The sequence below is a fragment of the Parambassis ranga genome, chromosome 2 (assembly GCF_900634625.1).
Source record: "Parambassis ranga chromosome 2, fParRan2.1, whole genome shotgun sequence".
NCBI classification, from domain to species: domain Eukaryota; kingdom Metazoa; phylum Chordata; class Actinopteri; family Ambassidae; genus Parambassis; species Parambassis ranga.
In genome coordinates, this window is record NC_041023.1 from 32,525,070 (window position 1) to 32,541,282 (window position 16,213).

The 16,213-nt window shown below is 40.4% G+C and overlaps 1 protein-coding gene across 1 annotated transcript in view; it reads left to right on the forward strand.

The window, feature by feature from the left end:
- The first annotated feature begins 220 nt into the window (after positions 1–220).
- cerk (ceramide kinase) overlaps positions 221–16,213 on the forward strand; it is a 33,509-nt gene continuing 17,516 nt past the window's right edge. The window contains exons 1-6 of the mRNA XM_028400447.1: positions 221–486; positions 9,575–9,703; positions 10,779–10,901; positions 13,324–13,449; positions 14,048–14,114; positions 15,202–15,347. Coding sequence (XP_028256248.1) covers positions 327–486; positions 9,575–9,703; positions 10,779–10,901; positions 13,324–13,449; positions 14,048–14,114; positions 15,202–15,347 — 751 coding nt within the window. The 5' untranslated portion in view covers positions 221–326. The remainder of the gene's footprint in view (positions 487–9,574; positions 9,704–10,778; positions 10,902–13,323; positions 13,450–14,047; positions 14,115–15,201; positions 15,348–16,213) is intronic.

The following is a 16,213-nucleotide window of genomic DNA, read 5'->3' on the forward strand; positions in this document are numbered from 1 at the left end:
ATAATTCTTCTATTCTTTGTATCGAATCATTTAATAACTCTAATACCCTAGCTTCAATAAATCTTGCATATATCTAATAAACTTTTCTTAAAATAAACTTTTTATGGACTACATTATAGGCCGTTTTCATTTTCACATAGGAGTGAGTCCTCTTCCTCATAGACGATCTTTGCTATAAGTCTCCCCTCCACATCTCCCGCTGCTGACAGCTTGAGTCGGGCCGACCGGTGGCGGCACACGCAGCAGGACTCCACGCTCACGCTACATAGGTCTTGTTATGCGGGACGTAACAAAGTTGTGATAAAGATCGTGGGACGAAATAACTTATGACACGATTGAGCGATAACATGGAGAAACAAGCCAAATTACTGTCCACGAAGCTTCTCCACAACCACAGACAGGTAGAAGTAATTTTAAATCGCAGTGTTTTGGCGTGGAAGGTCACTGAGAAGAGTGGAAAACGGAGCTCTGGAGTTACTGAAGGAGGTAAGGCAAGCACACAAAAACACAAAAACGAAACAAACTTTGTGTTATAATCAATAACAGCCAGTTACTCTAACATATGTCATACTATGAAAGGATCATGTTGCATGTAAGCCTATATTTGTGTCCTTCAGTGCATCATTTGCCTTCTGTAAATGAAACCATTGTCACACATGCAAAAAAAGCAGCAGCTGTCTTCCCACTCTGCACTCCTTATCAGGATCAGACACATGTTGAGGGAGCAACAGTCAGGGCATGTAGCTCTGGTAGTTCACTGACAGGAGCAGGAGCAGGTCACACAGGTGGGCTTTCAGTCACGGGTAATTATGACCCTCTGTTTCTTTGGAGCAACCTACAGGGTTGGCTGTCATTTAACATGTCCCCCAGGAGTGGGCAGCTCATTCATGAACTCATGATCTGTTTCACTGCGCTCTTTGAAGGTATATACAGACTTTATCTATATGGTATAAGCCAGGATAAAGCCATCCAAGCCTTTACTTCTTGTTTTCTTGTGACATCATTTCCTGTTACTGTTGGTTGTGAAGTGGCTCTCTCAAATTTTGGCCCTTTCTACGTTTTGCGTCAGGCAGCTTCCATTAATCGCTTCTGACCTCCCGGGGCTAATGTTTGTTCATCTGGATACGTTCCCTGGTCTGCAATTACTGTTACCATATGAGCAGAGCAGCGATTACCCCGGGCACTGCACACTTCTGTTTAAACCTGCCCAGTGACCTTACTCAAAGTGGTATCAAGTGCACAATAATAACCTGCCATAAAGACTTCCATTTGTTGAGTCAATGTTGGAAATCCTGCCCAGTGGTTGGCGTGACATGTGAGAGCAGTTTACCCTGGAGTTAGGACTCAAACACAGAGACTTTGTCAGGAAGATGTATGCAGAAGGTTCAATATTAAACTGCTGTTAATGAAAAGAAATGGTATTACACTGACTTTAACAAGCACACACAAGCACACTTATATTTACCGTTTAAACTGTTTAATGAGTGGAGTGAGATTATCATGTCAGTACAGTGTGGTTAATCAGTAACTACAGTAGACATATGTTTTTCAGCCCTCCACATGTTTTACATGGTTGCTTCAATCGCACAAACATTCCACACCTCTCTCATGCATTTTGTTGGCTAAAATGGGCTAAAAAGTTATTTTTTTTGCCTTTTAAATTTTACTTTTTAAACTGACACATACTTGTCTGGCCTTATTGTTTAGGTTATACGATGCCACTTCTACATTTAATTGGATTTTTTGTGAAGCAGAGCATCTGCCAGTCAGATGTGCTGAGCAGAGAGAGCAAGTCAGACTATCCCAGGCAGAAATGCTATTTGTATACCGTACACACATCGAAACAACCAGAAGCCAATCACTGAGATGGCATGGCCTCTCAGCTTTGAATAAATCCTATGTCCACATAATGCCTGAGCCACTCCTCTCATACAATGCAGTACAGAGTAAAATCTTGAATAAATCATGGCATATGCTTTAGAGAGCTTCTCTCTTTTCCTCCAAATCACTATGCTTAGTGAGTAGCCCTTCCTCAGGCCCTCTAAGCCATGATATCTCTGTCAGCCAGAGGGGGTTTAGATATTTGCTTTCCCATATGGCAATGCTGGATACAGATCCAACATGTTACAGCCAGGGATTCACTTTAGAGTCATACTGAAAATATTGGAAATCAGGTCGAAATAGGAAATTTCCTCAGCGCCTGTAGTGAAATCCACATAGGAAATAAACAAAGGTAGATGATTTACATTACAGCTGTAGTTTTTGGAGTACAGACAAACACTTCTTAAAGTAACCTTGTTCTGTGATTCAGGTGCTAGCTAAATTAGCTAAATGCTAATATTGGTTAACATGCTAACTGACAAATGACAATGGTGAAATATAAAAGTCAAAACACTATGATGTTGTTATATTTGTTTCCTATGTTAGCATGCCAACATTAGCACTTAAAGGTAGGGTAGGAGATTTAGAAAACTCAGTGAGAGAAAAGTAAACACACACCCCTTTCTCTCGGAGCTCACCCCGAAGCCCCGCCCCCCAATCACATGGACGCGCATTATCTGAAGACGATCTGCGGTCTGTGACTTCGGCCATCATGCACGTACCTCTCTGGTGCGCACAGAGCAGGAAGAGAGTGACAACCAGCCAATACTCTGCGCAGGGTCCACCCGGAGGATTGGCTGATGTTTTTAGCGTTTTTATAGCTCCCACAGATGATTAATATTCTTCGTTTTAATGCGAAACTGCCGAATTAATTGGTTGCTATCAGATTGTAAAGAGAAGTTACACTAATTTAACAAAAAGTGCATCAAAATGAAATCTTCTACCCTACCTTTAACACAAAGCTAAAGCCTTATTTTTGGGTATTATAAATGATACCTTCAGTCATATATTTCAATTTTGTTGAAACAATTCATTCCTGTACAGAAAGCGGGCATAAATCCATCCCAGGAATGTAGCAATATTTCTGTCATCCTTGGTCAAATATGAATATCTGCACAAAAATCCATCCAGTAGTGCTAATTCTGCCTGAGCTACTACAGTGGTGGACCTTCATTGATCAGCATGGCTCTAAAGCTTCAGATGAAAAGCCAGCCCCAGTGGATTTTCATGTTCATTACAGAAAAATGAAGTTTCCAGGAAAGTAAGATTGCATTTTAGATTAATATTAACGACTTGTATTGACTGGAACTTTGGGCGCATTAGTGAACTAGTGGTATCATTAGACCCTGCTCTCCTGTTATACCTTCCACCTTGGTTGTCCTTTCTGCTACCATCTGTTTGCCTAAGCACTGGCCTAACAAACCCATTGTGCCTGGGAGAAATCCACATGTCTTGTTTGACAGCTCACTGCCATGTGTACCCAGGCAGATCTGTGCTCTGTAATCTAAAGCTGCTGCTCAATGCACAGGGCTGTCTGTACGTTGAGAGACGGCTGCAGAGGGAGAGAGAGATACAGAGAAATAAACACTGCCAGGAAACGACAGCTGCAGATTGGGTAAACTGTGCAGGTTTATACTGCGTCACTGACGGGGTCTATATGGGCTCTTTCATTACATTGATTTTATTTATTCAACTGAGGCATGGGTCAATGGAGCAAAGACAAGGACCTCACATGCTAATTACATAATGCAAGATGATATGCTGGTGACAGAAACAGAGCCTGGCTTTCTGATGATCTCAACAACATAAACAGTTTTATCAGTCTCACACCCTCAGTAACATCTTATCTCATCTGTCGCACCCACATTACATGTCAGCTGGAAATCAGCATGTAAGAGCAGATTTAGAATGATATAAAAGGAACATTAACACCGCAGGAACGCCTAAGAACGTGAGCATTTTCTTAAACTTGCACTGGCTTGTCCTCTAACACATTGTCAGTGCCAAACACAGTAACAATAAAGGGATTACACAGTGATCCACTGTGTAAAGGGAGGGGTGCACAGAACAGCAGCAGAATATGAATATGATGACAGCTTGCTGTTGTCAGAGGACTGGAAGGAGGTGAGGCCAGGCGCTGTGTTGTCACAGATATCATAACAAGAAAAATCTCCTGCACAATCTGGTGAATTCATCAGGTTTACAGAGTCAGGATCAAATGCGGTGCTGTCATATGAAAATCTCATCATGCACTTTGCATTTGGGCTGATGAGGCAATGGGTGTGCAAAACAGAGAGGGTGTGACAAACAAAATTCAGACCTCACGCTGGAACCAGTGGAATCCTGTCAGATTGGATGCCACCCTTTCTACAGAGAAGCAGGATCATTAAATTTAGCCTCACACATATACCTGTACAGGCACGGGCACTCTGTGTTCCAGGTAAAATACAGGTACTAGTCTGGTCTGTTTGGATGCAGCTTCCAAAGTGTGTTTTAGTTGTTTACGCTAAGTTAGTTGAGGTGTTAATTTGTGCCGTTTACAAATTTTAAGCAGTCTTGACGGTGATGACCTTTGAGGCAGCAGACACCCAGAAACTCCAATATGGTGGAACCTACCCTGGCTCATTTACTGTGTAAGGCTGCAATAAGCAATTATTTTCATTCTTGATTTGTCTGCTCATTATTTTAATGAGTGATAATTTTGTCTTTAAAATGTCATAGTTAAAAAAATGCCCTTACGGTTCACCACAAATGTCCTGTTTTGTCTGGCCAAGAATCCAAAAATTAAAGTTGTTGCATGACAAACATATGAGAGGTATCAGCCAAAGTGCATAGGCCTCAGTGGTGGCAGCGCTAAATATGCTAACCAGGCCAGCTATTTGTGAATGATCAAACAGAAAGTTTTATCAGTCAAAGTGACATAATCACTGTGGTGATCAAATAAATAGCTACAGATAATGTACAAAGTTATTTAACATCAGGCAGTAAAAAAGGCAGATAAGAATGAGTTGCAGTCAGTAATCTGAGTACAAAAACTGCAGGCGAGCAGGCAAAAGGTGGCCACTTCATATATATCATATGAAATCATCCATTTGTTAGGTGAAAGTTCAGGAAGGACCCGAGGCAGACACAAGGCAAATGGTATCTAAAGTGTAGCTTTTATTAACTAAAAGACAAAAGTCCGAACACAAAAATCCAAAAAAGTCCAAACAGAAAGTCAAAAGGATCCAAGAGACAAAAACCATAAGCCAATCAGGAACGAGGGACACAGGAACCACACTCAGGAAATCCAGGGAAGCAACATAGTCACACACAGGTAGGGAGACAGGACAGCACACAGTACAGACACAAGGACAAACGGGTAACAAGACACAGGTGAAAGCAATCAGGGCCGTGCAGGTAATCACTAATGGAGGGAACATAAGAGGAAGTAAAACACAAGGAAAAGCAGACTTTCAAAATAAAACAGGAAACAACCAAAATAGGGCAAATTAAACCAGGAAAATACAATTACACTCAAAGAACTAAAAAAAACCACGAAGAGTTAAATCGCAACCAACCGAACAAGGGATCATGACACCATAGGTTGTGTATGGAGGAGGAGCTTGTGGTCTGCAGTTGAGACATCAGTCACTGATGCAGCCATCTAGCTTTGCCTGTAGGGGTCAACTCTTGCTCTTGGATTACAGGCTGGATAGTGTTTCTGGCTGAATTTAACTGACCTCCCAAGCTGAAATTACATTAACATTACTTTGTCCCATTATTACGTGGAATAATTACTGCAAAGACCAGTGGCTCTGGATCCTCGTCAAGTACTGCTGAATTCTTACCCTCTAGGCAGTTGAAAGGCCACTTCACTGACTCTAACCTTTATTGCTACATTCTTCTTATAATGTGTTATAACATTATAACCACTACATTAATCTGTGCTCTCTATCTGCTACACTTGGATGATGCAGCCATGTGCTTAACAACTTTACAGCCTGTAAAAATCAGGCCTTCCCTTTGTGTTACAGGTGTTAATCCGTCTCATGTGGTCACAGTGGAAAGTCACTGCACCCTGAGCCCTGAGGACTGGCTCAGTAGAGAAAGGCACCAACAGTGCCAGAGTCAGGGATTACATTCATACTCAGGGCAAAGCAACACACTACCACTGCCAAACCTCAGGGTCCAGGGTTACACACGGCAGTATTAGAGAACCCTTCTTTGTGTTTGTCCTCATTGTGGTTTCACATGATCGTCTCTTTGAGGTTGGCCTTATTCCCTCGGCACGTAAGCTGATCCCACTGGGGGAACACTGACGCCTAAACTGAAACCTGGCAGGTTGTGATTCAGCATTTTACTCATGTTTGATTAATAGATAATGAAATAATGGACACTGTTTTACTTTGGATTTATGAACTTTGAGATACAGACCGTTTGACCCTTTGACCTCTAAATGAGGCATTTTTGTCCAGTGTTTGACCCACCTCATTCCTTTCGATGTAGAGCCAGTTGAGTGGTTGCTCTGAACCTGCCCCAGACCTTCCAGGATTGGGACCTTGTTATGCTAACTTTTAGTTATGTCTGCCTGGCAGGGTGTTTCACAGAAAAACAGGTCAGATGAGGAAGATCTAGACAAACTTGATCCAAAAGAATGAAGGATTAAACATGCCAGGAACATGCCTGTGAAGATTCTCATTAATCCAGATTTGTTTCATATCCAAACGTTTAAAATAGAGGCAACTGGGCTCATAGCATAGTTTGTCTAAAGACATTTTATCACTCTGCTGATGAAGTCACTCAGGGGAGTGGCAGAACATCCTCAGAAAAGCTATGCTATGAGTCTTAATTGCCTTGATTTGAAACGTTTGGATGTTAAAGGAACAATGGAAGTCATTATTGTCTAGCAGCTTATTAAGCTTTATGCCAAGTGGGATCACGATTCAAAGGTCAAAGGGGCAATATCTTGGATTTTGGCAAAGCTTACCATTGTCTTGTATGCTTGTCTTGTGTGGATATGGGCATATGTAGTTGGAAATGTTTAGTATCTTTTATTTGTAGCAGAGCCGGGGAAGCAGTACTATCACTTCTTAGCTAAGTGATGAAAAAATATTACAATAACAATTATATAAGACGGTTGTAGGAAATGAAATATAGATTGTCTTACACTAAATTAAGGCCTGTCAGAGATCTCAGGTATCACCGTGTTACAACTAAACAAATGATTTTTCTCTAACTGCAGAACAAGTCCCAGACTTTAGAAAATAGAGCTTTTTCTCCCGCGTTCCTGAAAAGCTTTTGACTTTCCGCAGATAGCGGACCTCTCCGGCTCACACGAGCACACTGAGCCCTGTGGTATGAATAGGCAGCACACGCTGGCTGAGAGCCAGTGCTAAGATTCTTTTCAAGCACAAAGAAAAGTATGTCAGAGCAGAGCAGAGAGGATCTGCCTTGTATGGCCGAGGGCTTAGCATGTAGCTTAGGGACCGCACTGGGCTAAAAAAGTGGGGAATTTTGTGTGTTCTCCTTGTGTGTGGTGATGGGATTATTGTGTACTCATGTGCGCATATGTGAGCGTGTGTAGGAGTGTGTGTGCGACAGGGTTATTGGAGCAGTAATAGAAGGGGGAAGGCCAGCTATTTGTTTCCAGTTCCTTCCTCATCACAGTTGACGGGGATGTTGAATTTTGCACTTGTTTCTAGGGGAAATTTGATCAAGTTGTATAAAGTAACACCCTGACTAGACAAAGCAGCACTGTGTGCACCGATTCAGTCATTCTGTCTTCATTTTGTTTGGATTGATGGAGCTCAAGATAACGTTAACCCTAATACAGGCCAAAAATATATATATTTTTACACAACTTCCAATCATACATTTAGGAATTAGTTATTAATGTTCAGAGAATATAGAGCTTCTGTAATCTCTAGTGAATAAAGTACTGCATGCATAGCATAGTAAAAGGATTCTTATCTATACTAGCAAGGACTCATGTGGGTTTGAGTGTTGACCTTTCTTCCCTCAGGTCCCAGACATACAATTAAAACTCCATGTGTAAATGTATGTCCTGTTCTATATGTACCGGTATGTGTGAATTGTGTTAGCTCACTGTGACCCCCACCCCCCAACCCCCCAGCAGGATAAACAGTCTGAGAAATGGAATATAGATGTTCAAAAAAAACAACAATCATTCTGGCAGAGCACCAGGTGCCATTTTTCAAATACTTGGACTGAAACTCCTCATTTGAAAGTTTTTTTTTTAGCTGAAATAAAACCCACATGGCCATAACTCTTCTTCCTATTTGTCAAAGTGTGAATATCGATGGCCATAAAGTTATTCATGCCTGTACGGCGTATCATCTTTATTTGAGAAAGAAATGAAATCCTATTCCCTCCGAGTCCCATGAGAGATATAATATGTCATGGCTCCCTCCCATCCATTGCACCATATCAGCTGAATAAATTTGTAAGGGAGACTGGGATTCCTGTATGTGATGCAGTTGAAGAGGTCAGTTAAACCCATTGCAAGTACAATTGTCAAGTCTTTTGTTCTATTTCTAGCTTACTTTTGTGATCGAATGCTGAGGATCTATATACAAATGTTTCACAAGAGAAGACTTTGTGTGTCTTTTAACACAGTACCTCACCACCCTGTAAATTCCTTGTAATCCTAGCTGCTCGTCAGTGCTGTGAAGTACCAGGTCACACTGTGCCAGACACATTCTGTTAATAATCAAACTATTCTTTCATCATTAAAAAAACAGCCTGAATCCAGGTTACTGGTGGAGAAAAAGAAGCTCTCCCGGGATGTAGCCGTGTTAATTTCCATTCACTCCACTCTCTCTAAAGCAGATTTAACAAAAGATACACACAACTTGCTGCTGATTGGATGGAGCTTGTTTACTGTTTTACTCATTTTTTCCGCATTTAATCAACAAATCCTCAGTTACTAAAAGATAAGAAAACACAGTTGGTAAAATTTTACACAAACTTCTCCAAAGTCTAACCTGACTGGATGATTTTACATGCATTTATTCACACGACCATGGGAGGGCGCTAGCTAGTGATCCCACTAGTGATCAAAAGCTAAGGAAGATCTGTTGTAGCTGCAAACTACATGTTGCTAGTGTCAAAAATATGTGGAAGAACCAGAAATTGTTTGTGTTGCTTAGGACAAAGAGCATTTAGTTTTCATATTTAGCCAATGCTTTTTCATTCTGTGTTTTTGTAAACAGTGGGATTGCCCCCTTTCTGTTTTAAGCTAACCTTTTAACTAATGGCATTTGACCTACAGTGTTGACAAGCTGTGGGCTAAATAGGGGACCGCTTTCAGATGTGTCTATGGAACCTTTGTTTCCCACAATTCTTTACTCTGAGTTTTCTAAATACAAATGTGTCAGCGTTAATATCAGCCTAATTTTGTATCTGTGTGGGTGTTCAACATCTCCAAAAGGAATTGTTCTTTACTGCTCTTTACATTTGGTACAGGGTAAAGCTGATCCACACAACACAGCTGCTTGTTACATGTGGAAATGGGGCTGATTAAAGCAGGTCAATAAACACTAAAAGCTGTGGAGCATAAGACCAAAACAATGATGTGAAACAAGCAGGATAAAACAGAGGGGGAGCTGAACAAGACAGGTGGTAATTGTTTGGTGCTTTGACTCATTTCACATCACAGAAAAAAGTGTTTTAACAAATATTGTCTTTCCAGCACACAGCCACACTGTTCAGGTGTTTGAAATAGTGGCTGTCCACAAGACAGAAGATGACGACACACAGACCAGGAAGCACCAGGAAAAGACAAAGCAGCACTCCCAGCTGAATACCTATGCATTTACAGGTACGAAACTTACAATGATACACACATATTCTCTATAGAAGCTCTTTTATTAAACTGCTAAGGAGCATCTTTAAGAAATTCTATCCATCAACAGAGCCTGAAGTCTGTACATCACTGTCACTTTCATTTTTCTTAAGTATAGGCTAATACTACATCACAGTTACATTTTGCTTAAATGTGCCAAAAAGCTGTGTGATGTGACACTGGAAATAAGCCTGGAGACAGCTCCATAGTTAGAAAGTAATGCATTAACAAGAGAGTCCCTCGCAGCTTAGCTGACTGGGTCTAAGATGGCAGCATGCCAGTGACTTTGGGGCTAATGCTTGATTTGGAACCATTAGATTATATCCAAACAAGATCGGATTTACATTATTTATCGCAGCCAAATGTTCAAAATTACCTTGCTAATGTGAGCTCTTACTGGCATTAGAGTGTGTCGAGTCTGACACAGCTGCATTCACACAGTCTGTGCGGGCTTCAAAGACACGTCCCGTCACTTCCATCCTGATTATGTAACTTATTAAAGGATGATTTTTGCAGCCACTTTTTTTTTGCCTAAGCGTGAGGTGCTGTAAGTGATCTGAATGGCAGAACTTGCCTGGAAAGTTAACTTTTTCTATCTGATGGAGAAAATGCTTAGTGTGATAATTTGACTTTGAAATGCTTAGTGAGTGAATCTGCTGTCAAAGTGCTTAGCGAGTGAATTTTTGCTCCTTAATGTAAATATTTCAGTAACGTTTCAAGCAGGATATTATGCCTCTTCCATCTCTGCTTTTTGTCTGACTATCAGCTCAGCCCTGTTTTTTTTTAACCGGCTTCTTTTTCCCCACACATGCCGTCATTTCTTAGCCACTCACATATCTGGTTGATCTGGTTGGCGAAGGTTCACTCTCAGGTCAAAATAAGGTAGCATGAATGGGTGGCATCTCAGAATCTTAACAATACTCACTAATGTATGATAGTGATCCATTTTTTCAGATTTTTAAGATTTTATCAGAGCCATGTAAGGAGTTGTGTTGTTGTGATGATTGTATCTTCCTTTTTTCCACTCTCATCGTGTTTTGTTTCTTCACAGTTTCCTATGTGAGGAGGACGCGGCAGCACCGCTGGCGGTGCAGTGACGTCACCTTCCACTGCGCCAGCCGGGAGCTGTGCGAGCAGTGGATCCAGGTCACGAATGAGCAGCTGCTGTTACTCAGTGCGTGCCATCTAATGATGTTCTCTATCACATGCACTTTGGACTTAATAAGAACTTCATCAGAGTCACTTTATTGACTCCATAAAAGTAGGAATCGGGCTGAGTGAGTGATTGTACACATACATATAAAAGTGAAGTACACACAGTCATTAAGCAGCACTCAGTGAAGCCAAAGGCCAAATAAACTCCAGGTGAAGTGTATTAGGGAGAAAGTCTTTACAATGCCAATACTGGGAGTGAACATTCTTCTTATTTCTTCCATACTCAACATTCAGATTTTTTAATTGAAACGGTGCTACTGCTACAGCAGCAGTTTGTCTGTTAGGATAATATTGGATTAGAAGTTGCTGCGCCGTACAGTATATTCTGCATCGGGTGGGGAACAGGGTGTCCCGTAAGGATCAGGTGCTTTGTTTTCCAATGCAATTTTAACACCTGACAGCAATTGTGCTCATGGGATATGCAACTCAATCCCATTTTTGGAGTAGTTGATGGACTACCTCATTAAGACGGCAGCATACTGCATATATTATACTGTGAGGTGCTGCAGGGAAGCAGTTCTATCTTCACTCACCTACAGGACATGACACGGGCACACTGTGAAATCTTTGTGGTGGGCTGGAACAATAAAGGGAAACTGTTTACAGATTTATATAGTAAATAATCTGGAATATTTAATCCAAACATATGGCTGACTTGAGTACACAAGTGAGGGCAGATTTGTTTTTTAAAATATGGTAACCAATTTTACCATCCAAACAAATGTCCATGGGGGCCATAAACTTTAAAGCAACTTTTTGCTTGACACTGAAGTTGTACAATCTGCTATCAACCTTTGTATATTCATTATTTACAAGTAAAGTGGAAGGGTAAAACTAGAAAATACATTATTAATATCAAATAATGATCATTTCTTTAGAGCTAGTATGATTTTTATCATATTTATTTAATAATAGTATTTATTTTTATTCATATAAAGACTATTATTGTTCAACAGTCTTTTAATATAATTAATAACTTGTGTTATCATACTCATTTTGGACTACTTATAGAAAAATCTTGCACCAAGTTTGGGCATTTTACAGTACAATAGAGCACAGACCAGGCAGGAGAATTATGAATGGGTTATTTTTTTACCACTGTAAATGGATATGGGCATATTAATCCATAATTTGCTATCATAATAGGCAATATTATATATGTACTGTATTTCACATTTAAAAATTTATTGAAATTGAAGTTGAAGTTGAAATATAATACCTATTGGCTACAGCTGTCATACACATGTAATAAAAAAGCAAAAGAGGTGTCTGTAAAATAAGCAGAGGCAGCCTCAGACTGAACCTGAACCAAAATATGTATTGTATATCTATAATGAAGTCATTATTTAAAATAAGACTTATTCCAAACATGGATTTATGCATAGTGTCAGTAGTTCTGGCAGCAGGGCTATATATAAATATATATATAGAATTAGTCTTCAAGCCGCACAGTCAGAGACACCAACAACAAGAGTCTGCTAGGCTGCACATTGCCCAGATGGGCTCTGATGAATCTGCACATCAGTCTCTTATGTGCCTTTAAAACAAGACTATTCAGAAGAAATTGTTCAATTAATGGGTTTAATGTGCTCTCTGTATACCATGTAACGTGGCCATAAAAATGCCATTAAAAAGTCAGTCACAACATGTCAAGATTTATTGTGATTTCGGCCTAATTAAGTGTAAAATACATAGTTCTACGCTCTGAGATTAAACTGCTCTCAGAGCAATCACATGATTGAGTTCTGCAGGATTTAGTGTGTATCTATGTGGAAATGAGAGTGTAAGCTTTACAACATCTTGTCTTCTCACTCCCATTATAGTTGGCAGGATGAATCAGTTCAAGAAAATTAACCACATTCATTGTGAAGATGAAGCCTCGGTGTGTTGCGTTAGCCTCTTCCACAGTACACCTTTACATCACCCATTGACAATCCATTTATGTAATGTAATGGAACTTTTGTCTTATTACCAAACAATATGGCACACAATATTTCTTTGTGCTCATTTAACACTCTATCCCCAGTTCATTCGTTCTCACTTTGAGCAGCTGCTGTAGCTCAGTTTGTTGTGCTAAACGCAACAGCCATAAACAAGCCATTTAGCATTCTCCATCGCAGCACTTTATAGGTTTATCACCAAATGATGCAGCACCTCTGAATGGCTTCACACTCCTCCCATCGTCAGTTAATCACACCATTTATTTTTTCAGCAGTCTTGTTTTGGAGACCGGTCTCAGTTGACTGAGTGTTTTCAAAAAGGTCTGTGGTTAATGAAAACTTCATCAAGTGGGATGTCAGTTACACGTTTGTAGAAAAAAAAAAAAAGGTAAACACATCGCATATTTAATGACTATGTCACGGCACGCTCTCACTTTGCAGCCAACCGACCAAAGAGTCTCCTGGTCTACATCAATCCATACGGGGGAAAGCGACGCGGGAAGCATATTTACGAGCAGAAGGTGGCTCCGATGTTCCGCCGTGCCGGCATCTCCGCCGACGTGATTGGTGGGTCCACATCAGCAGCATTCCTCAACATTTAAATAAAAAATGAGTTTGGACGGCCGTCGTATAGATCTCCACCGCCACTGTGGCCTCTCGCAGGGACTGAAGAGCCTTGCTAGGATATGATTTGGCTTATAGTGCCATTAATCATGCCAGCACCTTAATGGAAGCTGTGATAGTTGATAAGCTTGGGTATCCAAACACATCTATTATTCAATAAGTGTTTGCTACTGCTACACATAGTCTGGAGGTATTGATGGTCCATCACTGTGAATACTATTCACTCTTGGCTTCCTACAGCTACTGTGACTTGTAGGATTATACTTGTGTCTGTATTATATGCCTGGTAAACAGATTTACTGTTGAAATATTGTTTTTGTTTTTCTGGGCTCAGGGCTCATTCTGCTGGCTAATATACAAAAGCTAAATTAGGTTGTTTGGTGCCACTGTGTGTGCACGCTTTTCCTGAACATTAATCAGCTCGAGGGGTTCCAGTCACTGTTTCAAAACTGCCGTACTTCTTCTCATCTTGCAATAGTCATTTCTGTCTGTACATTCTCTCTCGTTGCACTAATGCTTGCCGTTGCGTTTGTTTCCATAGTTACAGAGCGTGCCAATCATGCCAGGGACCACTTGAAGACAGAGGCCAATCTAGATAAATATGATGGGTGAGTACTTAAACTTCCATCTGTTCATATCCTTAAAAAAAGATGCTTTTACCTTGTAATCTGTTTTGTGTCTGATTGTAATTGTTTTGTTGTGATTCTCTCTTTGAATCAGTGTGTTGTGGGCTCTAGATCACTCACAAAAAAGAAATGTTTACAAATATAACTCAGTATTCTACTGCTCACAACTGCAGTTCCTCAAATGGCCACTTGAGGCTGGCTCCAAAAGTGAGTCAATTCCCATAGTCCCTGAGCCCTAATTCCAGGTCTAAATAGTCAACTTCATGGTGCCTTAGGAGGAAAAGTCAAGTCTGATTCAACTTTCTACTGCAATAAAAACACAGATCAGCATAAAAATGTAAATAATTTTGAAATGTTCGACCAAAAAGAAGCTTTCACTATGCTGTAGATAGAGAACTGTATGATTGGGACCAATGATTGATCCATGGGTGAAACATGTTTTAAACATAGTATAAAACAATGATACACAAAATGACAACACAGTGCTTAAGATGTTTAGTCCAAACACGATAAATCAATGCCTGAAGTAGGTGCATTGGAAGATCTACATCGATTTTCCATCACTTTAGCCATGTAGATTCACTTTAAGTAATTCAACAATACATCTAAACCTACGAATGACTAACACTACGTCTGTTCTTAGATTAAATTGTACATGATGCTGCTCTGATCTGTAAGTAAAGGGGTAAAATGTAGCTGAGAGTCAAACATAAAGAGCCTCTTTTTTCTTGTTAAGTGCCTTGTCCTTTCCAGCTTCTATTTATCAGATATTTGCTCCCCCAGAGCAGAGTCTATTATGCCTTTACTCTGCAGTTCATTTTATTTATAGAGCTATCTTTGCAAGGTTTTGAGTTAGATTCAAAAAAGCTGTAATGACTGGTACCACGGTGTCATATTCTTATTGATTGATGGGTTCCACTGTTGGAACTGCTGCCCTGTGGTGTTACCATCAATTTTCTTCTTGTTCTGAAGTTATTTTTCTGATGAGTATAGAGCTGTCTCTTACGTTCAAATGTGGCTAAAAACTAAAGTTGAATCCATGAGATAGTGAATTCATTTGTCTGTTCAGTGTGGTGTGTGTAGGTGGAGACGGGATGTTCAGTGAGATCCTGCACGGACTGGTGAGCAGAACCCAAATGGACCACGGCGTGGACCAGAACCAACCAGATGCTGAGTTGGTGCCTTGTTCTCTGCGCATAGGAATAATTCCTGCAGGTGGGCTTTAATATTATTAATATTATCAATATTATCTTGACATTGTGTGAGGCATTGTTTAAAGGCACAGTATGAAAAGATTGATAACATTCTAAAAATTAATGTATACCCACAGATATAAGCCTGCAAAAGGGGGCTAAACAAGCATACACACTGCTAGCTGTCCATCAATATAATTTAATTAATAATTTAATAATAATAATATATAATAATTAATAATTTATTCCAGCTAGTGTTCCAGATGTTGCGTCGTGACCTCTGAGTGCACAGCTCATCCTTTTCAGGTTGAAACAGCACCACTGAATTTGTGCACTACTAAAGCACATATCGTATTTTCAAGACTATAAGTCACACTTTTTCCATCCTTTGGCTGGGTATGCAACTTATACTCAGGTGCGACTTATATATTAAAATATACGATTCCCATTACAGATATAATGGCAGCTATTCTGTCCCTCTCTTACGGTTCTCTTGCACCTCCAGCTTGTCCACACTTTGCATTCCGAGCATAGGTGACGCGCACGTTCATGGAATGTGTGCTTGCAGCTGAGCCTCAGACCTCACCTGGCAACAGGGAATTCTATTTTCTGATTGGTCGATAGGTCGCCAATTCCAGACAGCTATATGAGCACACAGTAGTCTGCCTTTTACTCATTTACAGGATATTTATAGGAATTTCTGTGCGGTGACACTAATCATTTCTCCGTGTGAGGACTTGTTGAAATGCGCGTGTCTCACTCTCAATGCCCTGCAGCCGTACCTCTTAAGTTAAGAGGAATTCAAGAGGCAACGTTACATTAAAAATGTAGTGATTTACGCTGGCCCACTGGTGCAACTAATAGTCTGGTGCGACTTATCTATGTTTT